Source organism: Podospora pseudoanserina, chromosome 1, assembly GCF_035222485.1.
Source record: "Podospora pseudoanserina strain CBS 124.78 chromosome 1, whole genome shotgun sequence".
Classification (NCBI taxonomy): domain Eukaryota; kingdom Fungi; phylum Ascomycota; class Sordariomycetes; order Sordariales; family Podosporaceae; genus Podospora; species Podospora pseudoanserina.
The window spans coordinates 5,063,531-5,088,437 of NC_085920.1; the positions used below are offsets into that span (position 1 = coordinate 5,063,531).

The window sequence follows — 24,907 nt, forward strand, 5'->3', positions numbered from 1 at the left end:
CGCCTTGTCTACCTAGTAGAATATTGATGTTTCGCCTGGAGAGAGGACCGCCGTATCCTCATACCATTAAAGGCGGAGACCTGGGTCCCGCCCACTTGCTTCATCAGACAAGGTAGGAAGTGACATTGTTGGTGCACTTTCCACCTCCCTACTTGAACAGCCCTCCTCGCAAAGCCTAAAACCAAACAATTGACAGGATCGGATCCATACTTACCCCTCTCGAGGTTCCTCATCTCAATTCCGAGTTCAGACGATGCGGGAATGAATGGGAAGCCCGCACCATATTCGCCGAAGACAAACGGCCAGCGGAAACACAGGCCGAAGCTGAAGGCCGCGAAATACTGCGGCAGAACCCACAGAGGTTTGTGAGTGACAACATCTTGTGAGATGAGGAAAGTTGCAACATGTTGCACAACACGAGTTCTAGTGACAGCTATTCTATCCTGTCTAACTCGAACTGCTTGGCTGGTAGTTGGGCCATATCAAGAGAGACACGCGCAGTATCGCTGTGGTTGAATCTCATGTTGGCAGACGGGAAGCCCTTTAAGATGCCCGCTTCTGTCCTCGAAACACAGGCAGTGGGACTGACATGGACATCTTGGGTGGGCTGCCAGCTTCCAGATCTGACCACTCCTCGCTAGTGTTGCCGTCATCCTCGGGCCACTGCGGTACAGAAATCATGTCGACAGCCGCACCGTCCCTTTTCCAGACCCGGCCATCTTTCATGACAAAACTGACCTTCCGCAAAGCCTTCTCATCCTTTCGGGGGTCGGTCTCCAAAGCAATAATGTCCGCTCGATTACCCTTCTCAAACCACCCAAACCTGAACCCAGAAAGATCTCCACCACAAGCTTCCCAACCGGAAATAGTCGCCGCTTCCAGTGATTCCTCGACAGAAACGCCGCACTGTATCATAATCTCGACTTCCCGTGCATTGAGGCCGTGACTGAACGTCCCGGTGTCCCCACCAGCAGCCAAGCGCACTCCATGGTCGCACGCCCTTTTGACCCTAAGCTTGCACTCCCGAAACATATCGGCAGGCAGCGCCTGGGCAGTAGCCAAAGTAGGGACCCATATTGTCTTCTTCTCTACCATTTTCTGGAAGAGTGGCTGCTCCAACTCGGCGGTATCCTCAAAGATGTGTTCAATAGTTGTGACACCTGCGTCTGCTGCCCACAGCGCGGCCTTGGTTTCGCCAGCGTGAGCAGCAACAGGAATCTCGGCTAGTTGTGCTTCCTTGACGATAGCTTCCATTTCTTCCTTGGAGTACAACGGAACTGCCGGGTTCCTCCTCTTAGGGGGGAACAAGACCCTTCCACCGGGTCCAGGCACATCTGGAGGGAACCGCATCGTTTTGCGTCGGTAATCACTGTAGAACTTGATCAAGTCGGCACCTTCTCCGACCCTCCTTCGGACGGCAGCTCTGACCCCATCAACACCATCTGCAACGTCAGATGCTCGTGGGACAGAGAGTCCGAGTCCATTCCCGCCCAGCTTGTTTTCTACTCTGAGTTCATAGGAACCAGAGCTGGCAAGGGCGTCCGTGGCAACCAGGAGCCTTGGGCCGGGGGTCAAGCCGCGGTTGACGCAGTCCCGCAGATTAGCGTCGGCGTTCCCTAGGGCTTCGGTCCCGAGATCTCGGTAGGTGGTGTAGCCTGCCAGAAGAGCAGCGCGGGCGTGATTTGTTGCGCGGACGATGCGCTCGACAGCTGACTGGTCGCGCATTTGTTGGGTGCCATTGCGTTCTCTGTGATGTTGTTAGCCATCAAATCACTAATTCATTTGGAAGAACAGGGGGCATACTCGTAGGAGTGAAGAAAGATGTGTGTGTGGGAGTCTACTAATCCAGGAAGCACCACCTTGCTAGTGAGGTCGATATCCCTATCTTTGGCGGAGAAGCTCTCCCTGGGGCGTTCGGTAACGCTTACAATCTCGCCCGTCCCAGGGTTGACTTCTATTGAGACATTCTTCACGAATGCCTTCTTTTTGGGGTCGAAGAGGAGGGAGGTGTGTATGTGGAATGTGGTTGACGGAATGGTCATGATGACAGAGTGGGGCACACACATCTTTGCTTTGTAGGTGTATAGGACAGTGAGGGGAGCGGGAGTAGACATAAATGACCACGGAATTGCAAGGTGAAGGAAGGGAAAGGCGGAGGTGATCACTTATAGATAGATGTTGGGATGTCTTTAAATGAACCAATAAAAAAGGGGTTCCCTTGGGGCTGTCAGTGCAGCCGTTGGAGTTGCACCTGTGACAAGCAACAGAGTGGCCTTGTGCACCTTGATGGCCAGCCTGGCCGCAAACACACCCACTCACCAGCACACAACACATACAAAGAAATTTTACAGCGCACACGAAACTGGAGCGGTGAGATGAGAGACGGAGATGTTCAAGACCAACGCGGTTATTCCATGCATCATTATATTACAATTTTTGTAAATTCATTACACCATCTCACCCTCACTCACTTCTGGTTCTTCTTCCTGAGCGTGGCCTCGTCCTCTGCTTGCAGTTCGGCATCGATCTTGGCGCCTCGAGAAGGCTCGTTACCGTGCATCTTGGCCTATCAAACATGATGTTAGCCCATCTGATAAGATAATCGAGCATGATGACGGGAACATACAGGGAGTGTGGGGTCCTTCTTGAGTTGGGCTGTCTCTACAGAGTCTTCTGAGCCCTCATCCTGTCGCTCAGCGGCAGCACGGTTGACAAGAGACCGGTTATCCTCTGGATAAGGTAGAGTTGTTAGTACTTTAGGATCTAGGAAACGACGATGCTGGAGGATTCGTACTGGGATCATTGTTGTTGTGAGAGTGCTTGACGCCTTCGTGGAATCGGTCTGACCCAAGCTCAGAGGACTTGGCGTTTCTCTGGTCACCGGCCTCATAAACCTGGCTGTTCCCGACGTTGGAGTTTCCTGACATGATGAAATATTTGATTGCTTTGGTGTGAGAATAAGTAGTAAGAAGGACGGTTGTTTGGGTGTGGTTGGGTTGAACATGAGTTGAACTTGCGTCAGCCCACAGAGCTCTTCCGTCCCTTGAATATATACATGATCACACAACAGGCCTTTGTAGATCGTCAGTTACTCTTTAACGTCATGGCCTCACACAAGCGCAGCAACGGCTTTCTTTGGACCCATCTACGGGCATGAGCTCACTGGATCTGCTGGAAAGGTTGGCGTGGTGAGCGCATACGTCATAGAAACCCACAAAAGAAGAGGAAACAGTGGGGCGTAGCACAACACACTTCCCTACTATACATGATAGGCATACAGTGAGTGATCTCGATCATGAAAATGCTACAGAAAGGCAGGCGATAGACAATGTGCCCAACTTGTTGCTATTATCAGCTCGGAGAGAGCGCTTTTGTGCTGTGTACAAGGAGGATATCCCAGATGGGAGCCGATGGTTTTAGGGCCAAGACAACGGAGATGCTAGCGGCTTGGCAAAGAATTGGAGTGGAACAAGGATGGAAGCTACAGCACTTTGATCTCCAATTGGTTAGAGCTCCCCGCTTGAAGTAAGTGGCCCAAGCTCCCAAGACGCTCACGGTGTTTGCCTGCTGCGGACTTCCTTGCAGTCAACAACGACATCCAACCACAGTGCAAACAAAGCAACCAGACCAACATAAGCCCAGACACCATTTTGAGCCTCAAAACATCAAGTGAAGACAAAAATGGGTTTCTTCGTCAGTACATCCCCTAAAACCATCCTTAAACATGATCAATTATTGACTCATCCTCACTTACAGCGCAAGACCAAAGATATCATCACCCTTTTCCACAAGGCTAGCTCGCCAGGCTCGAAACGAGTGGCTGCTTTGCTCAAGCAAGTCCAGGTCGAGGCAGCTGAAAAGGATCTGAGGCCTGAGTTTGATCTCGAGGTCACTGAGCAGCCTCCTACTCTCGATCAAGTCAAGACCATTCTCGACTATGTCGGCCAACCCGGCATTTCCTCGGTTATCAAGGGCGCCACCAGTGAGAATGAGGCACTTCAGAAGTTCAAGCAGAGCGCTGACAGCTTCCAAAAACCTTTGGTATGTCTCCCTTGTGCTTTCTATCAATGGGGGGATGCTAACTTGTTGCTCGATGAAGGTTGTCGACTGGGCCAATGGCAAGGCTCACGTAGGAGAAAACGAGTCTGAGATCCTGAAGATGCTCAACGCTCTCCCCAAGAAATAGAGTGGCATCTTGCCAAGCCCCTTTCTATTTCTCTTTTTGTTTTGATATCAAAGAATCATCTTCTCCCTTCCCTGTATGTTAGCGAAGGATACTGGTACTGTTGGGCATGTACATGATGAATTAGTACTGTGTTCTCTTTAAGACCTCGTGTTGTTGTTGTTCATATGCAAAGTTGATTTTTCATGTGACAGGTAGAGAGAGTATGGCCTCAGCACAGTGTATTGAGGAGGAAAAGTTAAATGTCTATTGTAAAGGCACCACCAAAGGTCGACAATGGAGCGCGGAAGAAGTGAATAGGGGTGCTTGGGTGAAGAGGTAGGCGGGGCAACGCTCCTGGGTTGCTTCTGGCAGAGTCCCTCATTCAAGTCGAGCTCACCAGCAAGAGTCGAGATTTCTACGACAGGATTTGGTATTGCCTGCATCACCTGAGAGACAATTCACTTACTCAACAAAAGTAGGGCACACGCCTGACTATCTTTGCTCGCCATGACCTTTTCACTCAACAACCAACACTTCCCCTACGGCGACCTCTTCTTCTACGCAACCTTTTTGCCCGCACAATCCTTTCCACACAACCTTCTTCCACACAACATTTTTCCACATAACCTTCTCACAGATAACCTTTTTTCATTGTCCATCCCGCAGCCTTTTCTTCTCTCATCACCTTCCGCACCACATTCTATACTTTCACGGGTGGGTTTACTGTTTCCCGCCTTTTGGCTTTTGCCAATTCTCGATCTTGCTTGCGAGATTTGCCCCAAAAAGTCGACCTTCGTGAAGTTTTGGCAGTCTTTGCAGACTTCTCCAGGCTACCTGCTTGGCCATTACAAGTTCTACACGACCACGAGTAACCACTCTTCGACTATTTCCTCCTCTCGCCAGCGGCCAGGGAAGATTTCATTCATCTTGAAGTTTCTGGGACTTTTGCTTCACATTCTACGAGGCCGAGCTTCGACTCCAGAAAACCAATTTTGGTCGTCGTTTTCGCTGAGCAACATCACAAACAAGAAATAGTCGTCGCGACTTCAGTTGCTTCCAAGTACACCGAAATACCGAACAGCAGAGCTACGATACTCTCTTCCCCTTCATCGGAATCAAGTAGCCGACCGTGACATTTATCGCTCTCAAATCAGGCTTGATTCAGGGAACTAGGATCTATCTCGGGTCCGCGAAACTTTCAGTCTTGAAACATGGCTACTCTCCCAAAGGGCAGAATGGTTAGCTTTCAGATCTCGAGCAACGATAGGCAGACCCCCTCTGTCGTTGCCATGGCTTCTAATGGCACCCCGCTTCCCACTCCTCTCATGAGTTACTATTTCAAGATGCCTCGCAACTCCCCCTGTGTTATCTCGGTCAACAAAACAGGGAAGGCCCCGCGTTTCTACAGCGACCCTCTGTCTATCCCCAAGCGCGATATCGAGTCTTGGAATCAAGCCAAAATTGAGAAGGAGGCACGCACGATCCGGGCTCAGCACCCTGCTTTGGCAGACAGTGTCATTCGTCCAACCTCTTGGGAGGATCTGTACAGGTACTATGACGCTCATGACCTTTGGCTTCAAGGTGCTTGGAACCTCTGGTGTGTCATTGATGAACTCAGATACCAGAACGAGAAAATGGAGTGCTACCGCCAACAGATGCGGGCGATGCAGAACCTGGGTAATCATTTACCCCTGCTACCCTACGAGCTCTCCATGATTGGCGATTTTGTTGAAGGTTGGATCTCATACGCCGAGAACCGGCTCATGCTCATCGAGTGGGATGGTTCATACGACATTCTGCAACTATTCTCACCGACGGACTGGAAAGAAGGTGGGATTGAAGGCTTAAACCAAACCCAGGCAGCCTTTCTGAGTGATGAGCTCACTTACTGGCATGAACACTGGCGTGAGCGATATGAGAACCCCGCCGCATTCTTTCCTCCCGATCAATGGCATCACCTTGGCGGGAAGTACGCGAAGGAGGATTCTCTTACAGAGCCCCAAAAACGATTTGGTACGTTATTCTTGTTTTACTGGATTGTCCATGCTAATGTGTTGTCCAGTCACACCTTACGACAAACCACTTGCTGCACCCAGTGACACTTTGCAGCATCCCCTCCCAACGATACTGTCTACGACTCAGCCCAGCATCAAGCAGGAGGATTACATGCCTGTTCACAACAAGACGACTGGTGCTTACTCTCAGCCCGTAGCGTTCTCTAAGCCTGTTCTGAGCTTCAAGCCTGCGCCCGCTTCCCCCTCTGTGCCCGCTCCTCCCTCTGTGCCAGCCTACCACTTTTTGCCAAAGGGCTACCCGATTGTTGTCAATGGCACCATGCCGGCGCCTCACAGCATTGTTGTTGAGAAGCACGCTACATCAGAGGAAGCAAAGCCCGACAATGCTACCAAGCCAGCTGGGGACGGGGATGCCATCACAGTTCGCACCGAGGCCTCGGGCCCATCACGTATTCCTGAGCGTTTCCTAGAGGAAACTGTCGACAGACAAGAACAGCAATCAGCGACTGCAGACCCCAAGATACCTCAGAGGGCCTACTCTCCCAGGAACAAGGGCAGGAAGAACTTTCCCAATCCTATCTCAACAAGGCCAATCTCAGATTCGACCTATGCGAAGTGCTACAACCGGGATAAGTCTCCTGGTATTTATTCAGGGAAAATGTCGGCGGGTCATTTTGTAGCTTGCCCTTGCGGCCGCTGCAGCACACTGTCACGCACTGCTCTGGTCAAACAGATTGATCACTTTCCAGGAATGACCCAATGCGAGAAGGTTTCTCGCTTTCAGGAATATTTTTCCCGTTATGGCGTGATTCAGCAGTGCGACATCAAAACTACTGCCAAAACAGGTAGTTGTTACGCTCTCATCCGGTATGTTAACGTTCATCTGGCTCTGGAACCTACTGTACTATCAGATACTGACACTCTCGTAGATATTCCCTTGAAAGCAGCGCTGTTGCGGCTGTGGCCTCTGCAGATGGGTTGCCTCTCTCCCCACTGAGCTCAAGTATGCGTCTCGAGCATCCCTGGTACTCAAAATACTGGGCTCCGAAGCCATATACCAGAACTCCCCCGAAGGCTACACGTGAGACTCCACGCGTAACTCCTCAGTCCAGGCGACGGTCTCCCCCAGATCAGGGCTTCTTGAACAGAGGCACCGCGCAACAGCAGCATAGTGGCACATCGTCACTCGACTCTCCTTCTGAGAGAAAGAAGGTGGGACAACCAAGTATTTCCCCAGAATACATGCGTGGACCTCCTCCGGGTGTTCCTCCTATCTCCCAGCCTCAAGCTGGCCTGCAACCATCGCCTCCTCGCATGCAGCCGCATCCCGTTGGAGCTACCGAGTATAACCTGGACTATCACGGTCCTGCCCACCGGCAGCCCTGTGTTCCTTTTCACCACCAGATGGCCGAAATCACTGAGAAGCCTCAGAATCACGGCAACCTCCCCCCAGCTCATCACTTCAACCAAAGCTTTCAACAACACGGTCCACCGCAGTGGCACCATGGACCACCTCATTGGCAACATACCCACCCTCTTCCACCTCCTCCGCCCCCGCATCTGCCGCCGTTTTTTGGCCCTGCTAACTTCGTCGGTCCAATACCACAACCGCCGTATCAAGCACCACCTGTGTTCTACAATCAGGGAGGTCCTCACGGAAATGCACAATGTCCGGTGGATCCCCAGATGCGGAGCCCTCAGGCACGAACTAGACAGTCGCCCGAGCAAGACATGGTCGGGTCACAACTATTGTCACACTCAAGCTCATCGAGCAGCGCGCACACCACCCATGCTATATCACAAGTTTGGGTTGTAGTTGACAAGGCTGCTGCAGCGGAGCACACCAACAAGGGGAGGCCCGTGAAAGCTGGCACTTCTCTGGATGAGCCATCCACCCCTATTGATACTGTTTCAACACAGGAAGATGGGCGCATTGCTGGCACACTGGAAAAGCCTGTCCAAGAAGGGGAAAGCTCGGACCAGGGAGGCACGGTGGTACGGCATGCGCAGTTCTCCATCCATGATGTGCGCTTCAGCCAGGATATGTCCGGCACAGTGAGGATCCGCCCAAATAGGCGGAATCAACACCAGGCCCTTCCCGCAGAGTGGTTGGTTGTGGATAGTCGAAGTGCAACTCCGGCCGAGCAGCGGCAACCTTCAGGATCCAAGAAGGGTAAAAATAAGAGGAAGCCCGGTGCCCGTCCAAGTTCGCGACCATCGACACCTGTCGACTTTTCCTCGAGCCAGGCTGAGAGCTCCAAGGCTCAAGCTTCGGCTTCGACTGAGCGACCCGAATCAGTCACGGGAAATGGTGCATTTAAGGTCCCAGAGCCCAAAGGATACCGCGCAGATGCAGGTGGATCGCTCAAGCTGTCATGGAACCCCAGGGGCCCAGCTATCCATGTCAACCACCTAGCCGACCAGATGTTACCTCCACCTCTGAGAACTGGATCACCTCAAGAGGGACCCTCCACGGGCCCTGTCCTCAAGGCCAACAACTCGAAACAGGCTCGATTTCAGCGGTTCGACTCCCTAAGCAGCATCCCCGACTGCCCGGTCCTCCCAAGGGCGTGCGACTTATTCCCCAACTACCCCGATCTATCAACGTCTCCGCCCAAGATTGTGATGACACCGGCCGAGACAACCCCAAACCAGGAGATGGCTTCCCATCCGACTATCAACGGGTTGCTCAATGGTCCAAACCGCGGGATCTCAGACTCATCCCTTGCCCAAAGCTTCTACACCGCAAAAAGCACGTTCTTTTCCAGAGAGAACAGTCCTCCCGAAGCAGCCAAGGACGAGCTGTTTGTCTCGCCCCCAGAGACTCCAACCAAGACCAGCCAACCATCCTCGTGCACATTGCCTGCCAACCCAATTCCGAAGCTCACAGCAGCTGCTCCCGTCCTGGAGGTACCTGTGGAAATCCCAAAGCTGGACAAGGGCAAGAGCACAGCACCCCTCCAGCCCGAGACCTCTGTATCCAACTTGGAGACCTCAGAGCCCACCGACTCCAAACCAGAGGCCCCCAAGCCAAAGTCCAGCAGCACGAACAAGCACAAAAAGAAGAACAAGACCAGAGCTGACACTGAAGCCGGACCTTCTTCTTCTCAGCCACAAGAGCAGCAGCAGCAGTTGCCGACCCCAGTTGGTTCAAAGCCCAACTCCCGCCCCGCCACCCCCGCCGGCGACGCCAACGTCAGGAACCAAAAGAAGAGACAGGCGCACGCGAAGAGCAAAGCAGAGAGGAAGCGCTCTGCTGCTGCTGCTTCTGCTAATAAAGGGGGGCCTTCTTCTTCTGGGGCTGATGCTTGATAGACTCGTGATATGTGGGGGGGATGTCATGGACTCGACAATATATAAACATATTGCAATGATGGTGTAAACATCCGACAAAAGAAAACAGTTTACAGTCAAACTTCCCTTTCGTCGCTTTTTCTTTTCGTCTCACCCTCGGTTTTTCTTTTTCTTTTCGGTCTTCTAGCCATTAGCAATCTTGCCTTTTTTCTCTCTCACAAAAGAAAGCCCGACGCGGCGCTAGGTTTTTCTTTCTAACCCTGGGAGGAGGAATTTGGCTACCGCCTCATCGCTGGCTAATCGGACTTGGGGGCAGCAGGATAACATAGCTGGCGTTTTTGGTTTGGTCTTGGGGGTTGGTGCTGGGTCTGGTAATTGGAGCTTGGTGCTGGGTATGGTATGGGATTTTCTTCTTTCGCAGGACATCAAGGCGTAAAGAACAAGGGAAGAGACAGCAACAAAAAAAAAAAAAAAAAAAAAAAAAAGAGGAGATGGAGATACCCAGATGTTCTTACTTTGCGGATGGTATTTGGGCGGATGGGGAATAGATAAGGTATCATGGGATTTTGCACAGGCAGAGGTGGAGGGCACAACGTCAGACTGTGAATTCTCGCGTGGTTTACAATATATTATTTATGGTTTTGACTTTGTTCTTTACTTCGTGTACTGTCGCTGCTTTGCATGTTTTGCGTGGACTCGAGTAGATGGATGGGTTGGGTTTTTAAATGGGAAAAGGGGGCTTTCGTTACCATGGCGACGCTAATCTTGACAATAGGCCGTGGACAACTCAAATCGAGACTCCAAAAATTCGATTCACCTCCAAGAAAGGTAGGTCCTAGAAAAGTTTCACATATGTAGGTAGACTTCAGTCATGCTGAATCATACACAGCACGGGTTTGATCATCACCATTCACTCCGAACAACCTATCCTGTCCATCATGCCATTATTCTTGGTCTGAATTACACATCATTTTCTCGCCCATATGCTCAGCATCCATTACCCCTTATGCCAAACCCAATGTCAAGTCCCTCTTAACAAACCAAGAATAGAATTTGCTCTTCAGCGGATCCCTCCTAACTACCATTTAATGTTGCAAAGCAAACCCGTGCTATTGCATTATCCCCATCTACATCACCAAGCACTCCCCCTCCTGCTGCTTCCCAACCTTACTTCTCGATATCCTCTCTCTCGCCCTCGGTTGACTATTCTTGCCTGACCTCTTCAGATCCTCCAACCGTTGCCTCGCCTTGGGGAAATCCTGAGCTGTTCTCATTGTTAGCACACCGTCGGTTTAGTTCCAAGAGATCGGAGAGCTTACCAGCAGCCCTCCAGTACCATCTTTTCGCATCCTCCATATTGGCCTGAACACCGATCCCCACCTCGGTGAAGTACCCCATCGCATACTCTGCCTTGGCCAGCCCCGCCATCGCCGCCTTTCTCGCCCACAGGTACGCCTCAGTATCGCTCTGCTGCAGCACCCCCTCGCTTCCAGTAAGATACCATCCCGACAAGCACAGTTCGCTCTGGTGCTCCTCCTGCATTGCCGCACGCGAATACCACATTATCGACATTCGCGGATCAATCGGGCACCCCAACAACCCATACTCGTAACAGCACCCCAGTCTGAACTGACTGAACTTGTAACCCAGCTCTGCCGCTTGTTTGAACAGCTGGAAAGCATATGCCTCATCCCGAATAATCACATCATTCGGCTCCGCGCTCTCATAAAGCAGCGCCAGTTCGTGAAGTGCATGCGGGTTCTCGGCGTCGGCTCTCTCAGCAGCGCGCTTAAGCCAGCTGATTGCCTCGCGAGGATTGCGCGGTTGACCAAGCAGTCCCTTGAGCAGGATCATGCCGACCTTGTACATGGCTGGGGTGTCACCCAGAGTAGCTGCACGCTTGTACCACTGGAAGGCCTTGACTGGGTCCTTGCGGGTGCCACCTCCTTCGTCGTTGCCAATCTCGCAGCACACGGCCGTGCGATAGGCTGCTGCTGCATGGCCAAGTTTGGCTGCTGACTGGTAGAGCGAGAAAGCGTGAGCATTATCCGGCTCGCTGCCAAACAGACCACGGCCAAGACAGTCGGCCAAGAAAAACATCGCTTCGGGGTTGTTGGCTTTCTCGAGTTTGCGAAGAATCTTGTTGGCATCAACTAAGAATCTTTCGCGTGATCGGGCGCGAGCCTTGGGATCTGGGAGGTTGGGGACAAGCACGTCCGACGCTTCCACCAGACGTTTGGCGAGACGAAGAGCCGATGCTTGATCGTTAGCATCGTTCTTGATCACTGCTCGAAGGTGTTCAAGTTCTTGTACTGTCACGGGCTCCTCCACGGGCTTTGCTGGAGGTGGGTTACCAGCTGGCTGAGCAGGTGTTTGGTTACCGCCAAACTGACCCTGAGGTTGCTGGGGAGGATAACCTCCTGCAGGCGGTGTGGGCGTGTTGCCTCCATATGGTGGTATACCGTTGTTGTTGTTTACCCCACTATAATTCCTTACCGGTGGAGGACGGTCACTCAAATTCACCATAGATCCAGCCATATGCCCAGGACGGACGGGTGCAGGATGCGAAGGTAGACTGTCACTACTGTTGCCAGTTTGTGTAAGAGGCGACTGTCCTGGCCTGTATGGAGTTGGACCAGGTGGTAGGTGGCCAGGCCCAGGTGATCCGGTTTGTGATGGACCAGGACCTCGTGAGAAGTTCGGGGGCCCATCGAACGAGCCTTGTTGATGTGGGCCTAGCTGCTGCGGTGGTTGTCTTTGTGTAGGGAGAGGAGGGATATCGCCCGCCATTTCGAACACAGCAGTTTGCGAGTTACGCAGATCAGGCTGAGATTTGGCTCTGCTAACCTCAGGCTGTCGACCCGGCCCGTTTCGAGGCTGCTCTGGTAGTCCATGCTGCATGTGCTGATCAAACGAGTTCCTTGGCGGTTGTTGGCGTATGGATTCAAAGTCTGGGAGTTCTGATCGAGCCGATGCTGATGGTGGGTTCTGAGCCGGATACTCTTCATTGGTGCCATAATAATCGTAAAAGTCATCGACAGACGCAGGACGGTCCTGACCCTGACCCTGACCTGGACCTGGGCCTCCATAACCCGAATCGGGAGGATTCCTGTACTGAGCATCTTGGAAATTGTTCTGAGGTAAAGGAGGGGCGTCGACGGGAGGATAACCTCGTGGTGCGCGCATGCTTTGCGCAGTGCTCGGTCTCTGTGGCATACCGCCCCCACGTCCACCGGGTCCAATCGGCCCGTTATAAGGAGCACTATCACGCCGTGGAGGAGGTCCTGGATGGCGCATATCCATTGGTTCTCTTGCGGGCATTGTCATGCTGCGTCCTGGAGGCCCAAAGTTTTCGTCTCCGTATCCACCGGGCTGCTGTCCATAACCATGTCCAAGAGGCCCGGGGGGTCCAGGAGGAGGTCCACGCCGTTGATCGGTATACTCCTGACCACGATGTGGTTGCGGGGGTCCTCGAGGGGGACTCATAGGTCCTCCATACCCATTGGGGGGGCGCATCGGTCCAGGTCCTCGTTGTGGACTGGGACCACTTGGACCCCGTGGTCCTGCTCTTGATCCTCCAGACAGATTGACGCCCTCAATTTGAGCCACAATTTCCTGTTCCTGAGCGAGATCTGACTTTGCGTGAGCTCCTGGGAATGCGGGAAAGGGTCCGTTGCTTCCTCCTGGATTCATTGGTGGTCCCCGGTTTGCTTAAGCCTTGTTAGCAAGTGCCAAATCCAGCACATTGGTTAACACTTGATCCTCAACTTACCAGTTGGGTCTGAATTGGGACCCCTTTCAAGCGGGCCAGGACGTCCTTGAGGGGGATAACCTCTCCCAGGGCCTCCCGGACCAGGACCATATCCACCTCCACGAGGAGGATAGGGGCCTCCTCGGCCGCCGCCTGGGGCAGGTCTCATAGGTCCGCCTCTTCCGTCTCGCATTGGTGGTCCGCCCCTTCCATAACCATTAGGTCCGTTAGGACCCGGGGATCCATTTGGTCCTGGTTCGTAATAATCTTGCTGCGGGTAGCCTTGGTTCGGCGGAGGTCCTCCTCGTCCGTAATTATCGTTGTATTGACCATCATAGCCCTGGTCATAACCGTTTCCGTTCCCATAGTCGTCGTAGCCATAGTCATAGTCCTCTTGATACTGATCATACTGCTGTTGTTGCTGAGGAGGCGGCCCATTGTACTGCTGCTGCTGTGGTGGAGGAGGCCCATTGTACTGCTGTGGTCCTCCAGGCCCGGGCGGATATTGTCTTTGCGGCGGCGGTCGTTGCTGCCCAGGTCCTCCACCATACCCTCCTCCAGGTCCTCCTCCATACTGGCCGTTATAGGCCATGCTTGGACACACGCCGAGGGCCTGCCTTTATGCCGTGCTGTGCCGGCGCTCGTTTGTTCCGTCTTTCTATTGCTCGGCTTAGAGCCAGACCAAGACCCTTGAGATTTTGATCCTCAATAATTCTGCGCGGCGATCATAGTATGGCGTCGGTAAAATTATGTCGATATTAACTGCTAGCGAGCTGGCAGTGCGACTTCTACGCAGGTCTGAAGTCGACGGCAACAACGATATGGTGAGTAATTATTTTTAGTAGGAGGGCTTGAGTCGAGTTCGGCCCGCTTGAGCGCTCGTTCGGGGGCGGGGTGACAGATGTCGGCGGCCTCACTAAATCAGATCGCGAGTTCAGACCGGGGCTCGTAGGCAAAGAAACTCGGAGGAGACTGTCGTGCTATTCGCCCAAGTTTGTTGCAAGGTGGGATCGGGCTGGAGGTCGTAAAAAAGGAGCAGAGACGAAGGAAGGGTGAACTCTTGAAGTGGCGCTCGTCAAGGAGTGGAATGGCTACAAAGCGGAGCCGGGCGACTGTTTGTAAATATGAAGAAAAATCTATGTTCAAACGCTCTCAGGATGACAGCAGTCAAAATTTTTGGAGACCTGGGCCTGCGGAAAACGATGAGGCAAAGATGGGCAGGGAGGACTGCATTGTGACCCAGTCGAGGTCGCAATAAGCCGTCTTTGCCGCGACAGGAGCCCCCCTCCTTACCACGCTGTAAGTGGTAAAGGTGACGCTCGGGTCGTCAAAAAGGCGGGGCCGAAGGCTGTTACGCTGTGACAGGTTCTGTTTGCATTCATTAGGGGTCTCGGACAGTCGGACCACAGCAAATCAACGGCAGTGCGTCCTCCTCATCATGTTGTTGTCTACCTACCCTTTACAATCTCAGGTCATCTCGACCAACGACCGCGAGAAGAGGCTGAGCGCTGAGATCTCAACGGCGGGATGAAAGTATCCGGAGAGAAGCCCCATTCTAACGGCGCCTATTCTCCAGACCCGTTCGCTTGATCCCGGCATTAGAGGACCCCGCTAAAGTCCGCCACCAGGGCATTTTCCACCTCGCCAAGCTCCTGTGCTGAGATGAGGAAACATGAAACAGCGATGCTTGTCGCCAAGTTGATTGAGAACAGTGCTATTTCTTGAGTAGTGAGGTTGGTTGCAACTCTGTGTGCAGGCAAGGCAATCAAGTATTAAGCAGGAGAACGGCGAGGTACGTGTATCGAACCCATCAACTACTCTTATAAACATGGTATATATGTATGGTCTCTGCTGCTCGATAACCAGGTCAATGTTTTGAACTCCGGACGCGGAGTCCGGTTAATTTTCCTACGGAGTATTCTGCGCCTTTGCATAGTCTGGCCGTAGATCTGTCAATGTGTTGTCGAATGTTATCGTAACACATAACACTCTGCGGCGGCTAAGTTGTCAGTGGCGAGCATGTTGCCAGGCCCACTGGCCACATCACTAAGGAGCACAGCAATGAGATTAAGTACACCGAAGGAGAACCTGTGGAACTTCTTTGGCTCGGATCTTCTACTGCTTGACTGGCTCACTGGATAGGATGATATCAACCGCCGTACATGAATCCGACCCTCGCCCATGACCAGTGACGACATCGACATTCTAAGCCTGGGCCCAAGACATCAACAACACATTCTCCGGCATGGCGTTGAGGCTTCGAGAACGCAAAGTTCCTTGTCTTTTCCGCCTGACATCCGAGATTGTTTTTAAAGGTGCCGGGGTAGGTGTTTCAGAAGCTGTTGAGCTTGTCATCAGCAAGCTTTGGTAACATCCGTGCTACCTTGTAAGGTTCACTCACCTAGGTGAGGCAAAGGTTTAGCGCTATTATTCGAAGGCTCTCGACGATGATCGAGTACGGCGAAGATGCCTTGTGGCCAATGCTTGTCATTTGTGCCATTGAATGAAAGAAGACATGTTGAGTTCGAGCTTGTAATTGGACTTCGGGACTCCAAAGGGGCAATCAACACAAGACTTACAAGACTTTGGTTGGACGAATTAGGACCCAAAGCCGCCCTGGGGTTGGCTGTGCCTCTTCTGCAGGAGAGAAGGGAGTTGCCGCGGTCGTCCGTCCCCATTTGGCCTGCTGCTACCCTCCGTCAGCCGCAACGATCGGTCGCCCGGTTGCCTCCGTGGATGAGTGAAGGGTTGAAGATCTCATGTTGAGTGAGTTGAAAGAAAAGTGGGCAGCTGGCGGCTACTGACCACCAAACTTCTTTGCCAAGACTCCGAAGACAGAACAGCTGGTCCGAGCTTCAGAGAAACAATTCTGCCACTTCTTGCCGCCTTGGATTGACCTCATCCATGAGCCAGCATCATAGAGAGCCTCCAAGCGTCTCATATTGAATCTTATAAGTCGAGGTCGTCAACGTCACTTTCCCCGTCAATATATACGGTTTTTACCATTGTTTCTTGCACATTCCGACTCTTGAGCCACTATTCCGCGAAGCTTTTTGATTCAACCTTCAAGATGGGCAAGGTCAACTGGTGGCTATGGACCAAAATGCTTGTGGCGTAAGCTATTACTTACCTTCGTAAAAGTAGAAGACGACTGACAAGCTTTAATAGCGGAGGGGGTGTTATTTGGGGTGGTCCAGCTCTCGTTAGATATCTTCAACCGACAGACGAAGAGCTCTTCCAGAAGTACAACCCGGAGCTTCAAAAGCGCAGCTTGGAGAGGAGGTATGAACGTGAGAAGGAGTTTGACGACTTTGTGGTCAAGCTGAAGGAGCAGGCGAAATCCGATAAGCCGAGTAAGCAATGGCTCATTTCTCCGTGTGCAGGTAGAAAGCTCATATGGTGTGTTCTGTAGTCTGGATTCTTCAAGCGGAGGAAGAGAAGGCCAATGCCACCAACATGGCTAGACAGCAGAAGCTCACTGAAAGTTTGAGACTTGCCGAGGAAGTCAAGGCAAGAAGAGAGGCCATGAGAAAAGAGGCAGGACTGCCAGTGGATTCGGGCAAGCAAGGCAAGTAAAACACATGCAACAAACTCACCTCAGCTGTGGCCAAAAGGATGGTCCTTGTATAGTACTTGTACATGTATAGAAAGGGTATTGCATGGAGAGGCGTCTGGGCAGTTAGTTTTCTGGTATCTCACATTCGGCGCAAATTATTACATTGACTCGCGGGTATTGGCTATTCGTAGTATTACATACACAGCTCTTCTCATGAATTTTGAAATGTCTGCCAGTGGCTGGTGATCGTGGCTCATCATCCGAACTTGCTCTTGCAACGCTTCGGCTCGGTCAGCGGGTGGTGAGGGTCAGGTCAATAAGCTCAGAAGTGGGGTAAAAGTTATTGCGGGAGCGAAAAATTCGGGCAGGGCCTGGCGCACACAATTTCTCCAACCACCGACGCCGCTACGAGGATAGAGACTTTGCGAGCTTATCACGATACCCCCGGAGATTCCACGGACCCGAAAATCATCGATTGAAAGAGTACGTTCTCCTGGCTGATTTTCGAGTGGAAAATCGCCCAGAATGGTGGTGCTAGAGGGCTGTCAGGGTGCATCTCTGCAGCTTTTGTGTGCCGCCCAACCCCAAAACCCTTGCCCAGACTGACTGGATCAATTATAGCTCGACATCACCGAGTCTCTTCTGACCATCTCTCGTTTTCTCCACCACCACTTTTCTTGATAGACAACATGGCGGATGTTCAGGAACGCCTCAAGAAGCTCGGTGCTTCCGCTCGTATCGGTATGTTGGATTGTCCCTCCGTCCCTCCCTCATTGTCAAAATGAGTCGTCACCCCGCACTTGGACCGATCGGCTAACCCACCTTTCCTTGACAGGGTATGTTTAGATGCGAATTCTTCCATTCTGTCGACGACAACAACAACGATGACGAACTCGATTCTAACATGTATCTGTGACGAATAGTGGCAAGGGTACTCCCCGGAGAAAGGTCAAGCGTGCGCCTGCCCGCTCCGCCGGCGATGACAAGAAGCTCCAGGCTTCCCTCAAGAAGCTCAATGTCCAGCCCATCCAGGCCATTGAGGAGGTGAACATGTTCAAGAGCGACGGTAACGTCATCCACTTCGCCGCTCCCAAGGGTCCGTCACTCCGATACCAGATAATGGGAAGGGATATGAGGTACTAACTGGCAATAGTTCATGCCGCCGTCCCCGCTAACACCTTCGCCATCTACGGCAACGGTGAGGATAAGGAGCTGACTGAGCTCGTTCCCGGGATCCTTAACCAGCTCGGCCCCGACTCTCTCGCCTCCCTCCGCAAGCTCGCCGAGAGCTACCAGAACCTGCAGAAGGGCGAGAAGGCTGACGAGGAGGATGATATCCCCGACCTCGTTGCTGGCGAGAACTTCGAGAACAAGGTCGAGTAAGATGTTGTCGATACCAAAATCTAAATACCTTACTACGAAATTCTGGTCATCCTGCCTTGTCCCCACCCCAAGTTTATGATGAGGAATAGGGAAGTGATTTTGCGCTTGCGATAATGGATGGCGGCGTCTACGGTTCTTCGTAGCATTCAGGCCCCAAACTCAAAGAAAGTTTCGGCCAAGGGAGGGATAAAATCAAAGAAATGGACATTTGACGGTCCCCCCAAACACTCGAGTTCCAATACGGCAGAAACAGTGGGACTGTGTAAAGCAATAGGGTGAAGTGATGGTGGTGCCGTGTTTGGTAGTATGCCACGGAGTAGCTCACTTAGCTAGACTGGTACACGCAATAGTATCTCGCCTGAAGTTGACGAACTGGGACTCTGCGTAAGTTCTCTTAGATTATAGGCGAAACCCGCCGTCCCCTGTGTTCCTCACCCAGCCCTTCAAAGCTTCCCCTCTGACCTCCTCCTTGACCTTCCTCCTAGATTGCAACAACACACTTTGCTCTTTTACCTCATCATACGTCCCTCTTTTCAGCTCTTTGAGGAGCTCCCCTTCCGGGCCATGAAGACCCTCCGCCACCTCCACAGCCAAACGCCACATCTTCATGCGGGAGACCGCACTTGCACCCTTGATATCAAATGCTTTCCGGCCCTGAAGTACTCCTCCTATTATCCCCTCTTCCACCTCCTCGTTGTAAGTCCAACAAACAGCCAGATTGGAGGGTGAGATCTTGTCACTTCTTGCCGTCACCGTCCGCTTGGAGTAGTCAAACTCATGTTGAGTTGTCTCAATTTTGAATGGTGACGTCTTGTAACCCTCAGCCCAGGTCGGGGGTTTGGTTGTAAGGCAGGACATCCTTCCCGGCGGGGAGGAGTCAAAGTCGAAGCCGTAACATCTTGTACAGCCCGTCTCTGAGTATTGCGACTCTGAGAGGACTAAGGAAGTCAAGTAGACGTTCTTGGGGGAGATGAGGAGGGAGGTGAGGGAGGATAAGAGTGAGGTGCATTGCTTGAGGGCGATTTTGTCGGAGCAGGATTTGGAGTTTGTGGGGGGTGCGTCCGGGCGGGAGGGTTTGCGGCGGACGATGCCTAGGTGGGAGAAGTAGCCTCTTCCGAGGAGTTGACCGTCTGGTTGTTCAAAAAGGAGGATTGGTGATGACCAGGGGGTTGAGTCGTGTTGGGAGGCCATGGTTAGTTCCATGGAGCTATCGCCGCCTAGGTTTGGGCTGTTAGTTGAGACGGTGAAGGGGACAGGGGGAACGGACAGGGTGCTTCGGAGCAGTACATGTGGAGGGATACGTCTGGGCGCCAAATGAATGGTGGGAGTGATGAAGAGGAGGTCCGGCAGAGGAAGTCTGATGTGAAGGTACTGTCTAGAGTGAGGCGTTTGCACTCATCGAGGATGAAGCGATTGAACGCGCGGAGAGCGAGGACCTCAGCGTGCCAATCGTGAATGGCTACGCCGTTGGCTTGGGGGACCTTGGAAGCTGGGAGGCATTTCATGCCGGTTCTGGGTCCGTGTTAGTGAGGCAAGGGTACGATTCGGGACCAAAGTAGAGAGCTTACGCCAGGGCTACACATTTCAGAAACGCTGGGCCTTGAGAAGAGACATGAGAATCAGATATCTGGTATAACCATAAAGAGATATGTGAATGAAGCAACCTTTGGCAACGATGCCGCTCAGGGGCACCCATTCATGAAGGCCATTGCCACGGACAGTTGGCTTCCTCTTGGCTGGGAGCTTTTTGAACTCTGAGAGAACAACATTGGCCACTTCGTCTGCTGTTACTGCCATCTCCTTTTCTCGGATTTATCAGCTTATGGGAAATTTCACGGGTCATGATGACAGTGGTAAGAATCCAGGATGATAGTTGTGTTGTGAGGTGATTTCCAAACGGGGTTAGGGTTGAAATGTACACTATGAGAAGCAGGCCATCGCAAGACAGGCACCGAGCGCTTGAATGTGAAATAATGATTCCTAGCAGAGGCTGACATACATGAAGATCCTAGCGAGAGCCTTTCAACGTCCCTCCACGCGTAACCAGTTGGTCCTTCAGCTTGCTGTCGTGCTTTCACATCTCCAAGTTGGAGCCCCACTGCAGGCCAAAACACACAAAGAGAACCAGTCGTCACCCGCCAAGATTCAAAAGGCGGGTCTTACTGGTCTGTGCGCTCAACCTATCACAGTGCAGCCCTACCCGCACAACCTGCAAAGGAATTGGCAAAATCGACCTGGGAATTTGAACCTCAGAGGAAGCAACCCCGACAACGACAATCTTCGACAACCAGCCGCCAAAATGCGCACCTACGAGGATACCTTCTCCGGCGCCCGGATCTACCCTGGCAAGGTACGAAATGATTGATTCCCACGATTTCGAACGATGGCGACTTTCCCCCAGACTCCTCCGACTCGACACGGCATGATAATTGGCAAGCTGGGTACAGAGCAGACGCCATGACGCGACCGACGACACGAGGAGTTTAGGGGGGAGATAATCGTCGACTTTCCGTTTGAACGAGGTGGAAAAACTTGGAATATGAAGCACAAAGGCTAACGCTGGCTCTTTCTCTGCAACAGGGCAAGCTGTACGTCCGTGGCGACAGCAAGATCTTCCGTTTCCAAAACGGCAAATCCGAGTCCCTTTTCCTCCAGCGCAAGAACCCTCGCCGCATCGCCTGGACTGTCCTCTACCGCAGACAACACAAGAAGGGTATCTCTGAGGTACGACCCCTCCATTCCCTCTCCAAGCTTCGGCTCTCCACAAGCACACACCGGTCGATCCACCTACGCTGGGATAGCTCGCGGGGATTCTATATGAATACAGGACGATGAGGACATGCAGATGGAGGATGGCTATCGAGCAAGACAACGGCATGCTGACACCCATTACAGGAGGTTGCCAAGAAGCGTACTCGCCGCACCGTCAAGTCCCAGCGTGCCATCGTTGGTGCTACCCTCGATGTGATCAAGGAGCGCCGCTCCATGCGCCCCGAGGCCCGCTCTGCTGCTCGCGCTCAGGCCATTAAGGAGGCCAAGGAGAAGAAGGCTGCTTCCGCCGCCGCTAAGAAGTCTGAGAAGGCCAAGGCTGCTGCCAACGCCTCCAAGGGCCGTATCGTCGGCAAGCAGGGTGCTAAGGGTGCGCAGTCCAAGCCTGCCATCCATAGCCGTTAAGGGGTTACATCTCTGGGTTGGTTGCATTTAGGTCTGGGGTGAAGATGATATTCTATCTTGGGCAAACATAACAAGGGAGAATAGACGAATGGTAACTTCACAACCATCGCACAAAACGGTCTTGCCTGTGACCGGGGGGAAACGCGGAGTCGGTCGGTCGGTACTCGGTTTTTTCATTATGCCTGCTCTCTCAAACCTCTCCACGGGGAGGGTTCTTTACTCTTTTTTTGATGAATGGACAAGTCACAAGAAAAGCTTGTTCCTTTCTGAAAAAGCCACGGGGCCGGTTGTATGATTGGGTTCCTGCGTAACGGGTATGAAGACGATTTGCATGGGTAGCTCACAGAATGCCGACTTATGCATTGGTCTGACATGGGCCGCTTCGCGGGATATTTGAAGTGGTTTTCTGTGTATCGTGATTTTGTTTTTCTTGTGAATACCACGGGCAGTGGTTTCCCCAGTCCCCCAGCCATGTATAAATTCCCAAACTAAAGGCTTGTTACCACGGAGCACCAGATGACTCTTGGAACATGTCGCTCAACCTTGAGCATACTTGCCGTCATGAATCTTTTATAATGTCGAGTAACTGGGTACCATCACAAGTAGATCCATAAAGACCATGAGACTATGAACCCGCAAAGCATAGGTTGAGCCGCACCGGATGGGCAATGATTGTTTTAGGGACTCTCTCATTCACGAAGGGTCATAAACTTCAGCCTGGAACATCGAAAGGGGTCTCAACATTTGAATGTGGGAATCCTTCTAAAATCTATAGTTTCAAACCCACGGTGTTGTTCATAAAACCGACCATGTCCCCTTTTCCAATAATTGGGCTGGACAGCCACTTTAAAGTTTAGCAAGAACACCCTCGGCGCCAGTGTTCTCGATGCTGCCTCTAACAGAATCGACCTCGGCGTAGGTGACCTTGCCGTGGTCAACAACGATGGCGTATCTCAGCGTGCGATCACCCTGAGTCCAGCCGATGCTCTTGGAGAATTCCAGACCGGTGTCGGACATGAATAGCTATTTTCACCTGGTTAGCACACCCTTTCTCTCATGTCACGAGAAGGAAGACATACAATAGAATCATCCTTGACACCGTTCGCCTTGCCCCAAGCGGCCATGACCCAGTGGTCGTTGGAGGCGATGAAGATGACCTGGTCGACGCCCTTGGCCTTGAGGTCGTCCAGCTTGGCGAGGTAGGAGGTCACGTGGGAGACCTGGCAGGTTGGGGTGAAGGCGCCGGGGACGGCGACGAGGACTACTTTCTTGGAGGCGAATTCTTTGCTGGCGTCGTATTGGATGCCGATGCCGCAGGCGGTGACGTTGAGGTCGCCGGTGGGGGGGACGTAGGTAAAGGTTACGTTGGGGGGGAAGGAGTCGCCTGCTTTGAGACCGGACATTTTGATGGTTGAAAGGGGGTTGTGTTGTGAGGAGAAAACTGGATTTGGGATGGGATAGGTGAGTGGTGGTGGTTGATGTTGGGATGTTCGGGATGGTAAATAAATAGGGGAGGTGGTGGTCAACGGGGAGACGGTGGGGGTGAGTGAATATCAAATTGGAGGGGTAGGAACGAGGTGTTGGTATGGTGGGTACGGGAGTTGCAAGTTACTACTCTGTTTCTGCTACGTTCTAGAAGATGAGGATACAACTCTTCAGACGGGAGAGAGAGACATACAGTTAAGGTTACACAAAACTTTTATATATGAGCCATGGTTTGGAATTATACCTCGCTGTTATGGCGGGAGACGGAAGTTTGCATTATGATTGACTGAGCTCGCCGGTGTCCGCTTGCCTTCGGCATGCCCCCTCCCTGCCCCGCGCAGCTGTCACACATGTTAAGTCCGGCCTGTGCTGCAGAGAAATCGGGAAATATTGCGCAATCGGTGTGGAAGATGAGCACGAGTTTCAGATGAGTGAAGATTGACACTTCCATACTCCCTGTTTGAAATGTTACTCTTCAACTCAATTTCTTGAAGGGGATATGTTGGAAAACATCAGATGAACTCCGGGTGCTCCCATACCTCTTCGGGGCGGAACCGGAGAGTTTTGATATTGAAGCCACCTAGCCCCACCGGATCTGCCGGCGAGCTTTCTATTGTGCTAACAGCCATTTCAACCATACCAAGTCGCCAAATCCCACAGCCGAAGTGATAGTACGGTATTTCATGTAATATTCTACGGTTCACAATCTACAAATATCAGTCGGTCTCGCGCAGATAGACTTTGCGGCGGGGGGCGGGCCGGGGGGCATGCGGGGTGGTGGTGACGTCAATCGCCAATTGCCGTTCTCGGCCCCGGCTCCGGCCCGGATGCTGGTCAGCGGACCACAGACAGATTGGAATCCCTTTCCACTGAATCGAGCCGGGAGTTTGTATCCTTGATTCGGCCACCTTTACATCTGTTGGCCTATAGAACATATACACTACCCATGACCTTCCGGCCTTGCGTCTTGCGTAGCCATGTCTGTTATATCATCCGTTGCCATCAAGATGGTACCTGAAGCACAATACCGCCACAGACGCTTACAAATATATATGGTAGCTTGGCAATCTTGCCTGAATGGCTAGGTAGACTGCCCTTCTATTTCCCAGGTAAGTTGATCGGGCAAGACAATGAGCTGATACCCAAAAGGCTCCTCAGATCAAACAGAAAGCGAGGTAGCGAGAGAGACCGGGCCAGTAGACTCTGGAAAGTCCTGAATCCTGGCAGTCCAAAAACCAGACCTCGACCAGCCGAAATATCGCCAAGTGACCTTTTTGTAAGCATATGATAGATCACCTAGGCTAGAATCAAAAGAGCGAGCCAAGCTGTCATATGTGGCCGTTGCGTCTAGTCCGCCACTGAAGCTGCAAGACAGAGCTGTCAAGGAATGCCCTCTAGCCACGTACAGTTAGAGAAGATGTTCGGAAGTCAAGTAAGGGTAATTGTTGCGTTTGCCCAGAACTATCAACGTCCAACTGCATTATGCTAGTTGCTATTCATCGGTTAGGACGAAGCTGTTACTTTGGGTTCAGTGACTATGTGAGACCACAGAAGGCAAACGGAAGAGGGACTATGCTTGAACGTAGAAAGGTCTGTCTTCGAGGGATATCCTGAGGCCTCTGCAGACTTCATCGAGGCCTCAATCGGATGGCTGGACCTATTTTCAAAGGGTCCTGTTACAAAAGCAACGGCAATAGATGAGGGGCACGCTGCCGCCCACTTCGCAAAAGGTCCAGTCAGCCGAAAAAAAGCAAGTGTTGGATACAAAAATGACAGACTTTGCTGCGGCCGAGAGAGGGTCTCGATGTTCGATACAATTGCTGCTCAGACATTCCAGTCCTGCAGCCACTATCACCCACCTGCTTCCTCTGGAAAGTAGGTGGTTGAAGCTGCGAGGGACGGGTCGACATCCGTACCAAAGCTTTGGTCTAGAGAATCTTCGTCAGGTCAATTTGCGCTGACAGATGCGGGCAGTGCTAATGAGATGGGGACGAACACGCGGGGTGGTTTCTCATCCGTAATCTCCCCAAGGCACGCAAATTCAAAATACGGTTCAAAGCTTGGTGGGAATTTTTGGAGGTCGG

The 24,907-nt window shown here is 52.2% G+C and overlaps 11 protein-coding genes across 11 annotated transcripts; 5 read left to right on the forward strand and 6 right to left on the reverse strand.

Moving 5' to 3' along the window:
- Positions 1-543: 543 nt before the first annotated feature.
- Positions 544-2,114, reverse strand: QC764_114410 (uncharacterized protein; the record flags this gene model as incomplete). The annotated part of the gene is made up of 2 exons (XM_062942694.1): positions 544-1,747; positions 1,804-2,114. 2 exons carry the CDS (start codon positions 2,112-2,114, stop codon positions 544-546), a joined length of 1,515 nt encoding a protein of 504 aa, XP_062805681.1.
- A 353-nt stretch (positions 2,115-2,467) lies between these two features.
- On the reverse strand, positions 2,468-3,407 carry QC764_114420 (uncharacterized protein; the record flags this gene model as incomplete). The annotated part of the gene is made up of 3 exons (XM_062942695.1): positions 2,795-3,407; positions 2,627-2,730; positions 2,468-2,566 (listed from the first exon to the last, which is right to left on the reverse strand). Exons 1-3 carry the CDS (start codon positions 2,925-2,927, stop codon positions 2,468-2,470), a joined length of 336 nt encoding a protein of 111 aa, XP_062805682.1. The 5' UTR covers positions 2,928-3,407.
- On the forward strand, positions 3,317-4,186 carry QC764_114430 (uncharacterized protein; the record flags this gene model as incomplete). The annotated part of the gene is made up of 3 exons (XM_062942696.1): positions 3,317-3,693; positions 3,757-4,041; positions 4,100-4,186. Exons 1-3 carry the CDS (start codon positions 3,682-3,684, stop codon positions 4,184-4,186), a joined length of 384 nt encoding a protein of 127 aa, XP_062805683.1. The 5' UTR covers positions 3,317-3,681.
- Positions 4,187-5,376: 1,190 nt separating this feature from the next.
- On the forward strand, positions 5,377-10,048 carry QC764_0016840 (uncharacterized protein; the record flags this gene model as incomplete). Its single annotated transcript, XM_062939995.1, has 4 exons — positions 5,377-6,178; positions 6,228-7,047; positions 7,110-9,918; positions 9,941-10,048. 3 exons carry the CDS (start codon positions 5,377-5,379, stop codon positions 9,490-9,492), a joined length of 4,005 nt encoding a protein of 1,334 aa, XP_062805684.1. The 3' UTR covers positions 9,493-9,918; positions 9,941-10,048.
- A 258-nt stretch (positions 10,049-10,306) lies between these two features.
- QC764_114450 (uncharacterized protein) lies at positions 10,307-13,817 on the reverse strand (the record flags this gene model as incomplete). The annotated part of the gene is made up of 3 exons (XM_062942697.1): positions 10,307-10,738; positions 10,794-13,184; positions 13,247-13,817. 3 exons carry the CDS (start codon positions 13,815-13,817, stop codon positions 10,602-10,604), a joined length of 3,099 nt encoding a protein of 1,032 aa, XP_062805685.1. The 3' UTR covers positions 10,307-10,601.
- Positions 13,818-15,534: 1,717 nt separating this feature from the next.
- Positions 15,535-16,222, reverse strand: QC764_0016860 (uncharacterized protein; the record flags this gene model as incomplete). The annotated part of the gene is made up of 3 exons (XM_062939996.1): positions 16,031-16,222; positions 15,805-15,908; positions 15,535-15,564 (listed from the first exon to the last, which is right to left on the reverse strand). The coding sequence occupies exons 1-3, from the start codon at positions 16,164-16,166 to the stop codon at positions 15,535-15,537; spliced, it is 270 nt and encodes an 89-aa protein (XP_062805686.1). The 5' UTR covers positions 16,167-16,222.
- On the forward strand, positions 15,876-16,801 carry cbp4 (Assembly factor cbp4; the record flags this gene model as incomplete). The annotated part of the gene is made up of 4 exons (XM_062942698.1): positions 15,876-15,991; positions 16,051-16,339; positions 16,394-16,578; positions 16,638-16,801. Exons 2-4 carry the CDS (start codon positions 16,296-16,298, stop codon positions 16,799-16,801), a joined length of 393 nt encoding a protein of 130 aa, XP_062805687.1. The 5' UTR covers positions 15,876-15,991; positions 16,051-16,295.
- Positions 16,802-17,470: 669 nt separating this feature from the next.
- EGD1 (Nascent polypeptide-associated complex subunit beta) lies at positions 17,471-19,132 on the forward strand (the record flags this gene model as incomplete). The annotated part of the gene is made up of 4 exons (XM_062942699.1): positions 17,471-17,522; positions 17,704-17,877; positions 17,935-18,548; positions 18,650-19,132. 3 exons carry the CDS (start codon positions 17,471-17,473, stop codon positions 18,162-18,164), a joined length of 456 nt encoding a protein of 151 aa, XP_062805688.1. The 3' UTR covers positions 18,165-18,548; positions 18,650-19,132.
- Positions 18,564-19,961, reverse strand: QC764_114480 (uncharacterized protein; the record flags this gene model as incomplete). The annotated part of the gene is made up of 4 exons (XM_062942700.1): positions 18,564-19,381; positions 19,432-19,676; positions 19,733-19,763; positions 19,829-19,961. 4 exons carry the CDS (start codon positions 19,959-19,961, stop codon positions 18,564-18,566), a joined length of 1,227 nt encoding a protein of 408 aa, XP_062805689.1.
- A 211-nt stretch (positions 19,962-20,172) lies between these two features.
- On the forward strand, positions 20,173-21,845 carry RPL24 (60S ribosomal protein L24). Its single transcript, XM_062942701.1, has 3 exons — positions 20,173-20,514; positions 20,745-20,888; positions 21,060-21,845. Exons 1-3 carry the CDS (start codon positions 20,464-20,466, stop codon positions 21,336-21,338), a joined length of 474 nt encoding a protein of 157 aa, XP_062805690.1. The 5' UTR covers positions 20,173-20,463; the 3' UTR covers positions 21,339-21,845.
- Positions 21,846-21,994: 149 nt separating this feature from the next.
- Positions 21,995-23,500, reverse strand: QC764_114500 (uncharacterized protein). Its single transcript, XM_062942702.1, has 2 exons — positions 22,418-23,500; positions 21,995-22,361 (listed from the first exon to the last, which is right to left on the reverse strand). Exons 1-2 carry the CDS (start codon positions 22,739-22,741, stop codon positions 22,185-22,187), a joined length of 501 nt encoding a protein of 166 aa, XP_062805691.1. The 5' UTR covers positions 22,742-23,500; the 3' UTR covers positions 21,995-22,184.
- Between the last annotated feature and the right edge of the window lie 1,407 nt (positions 23,501-24,907).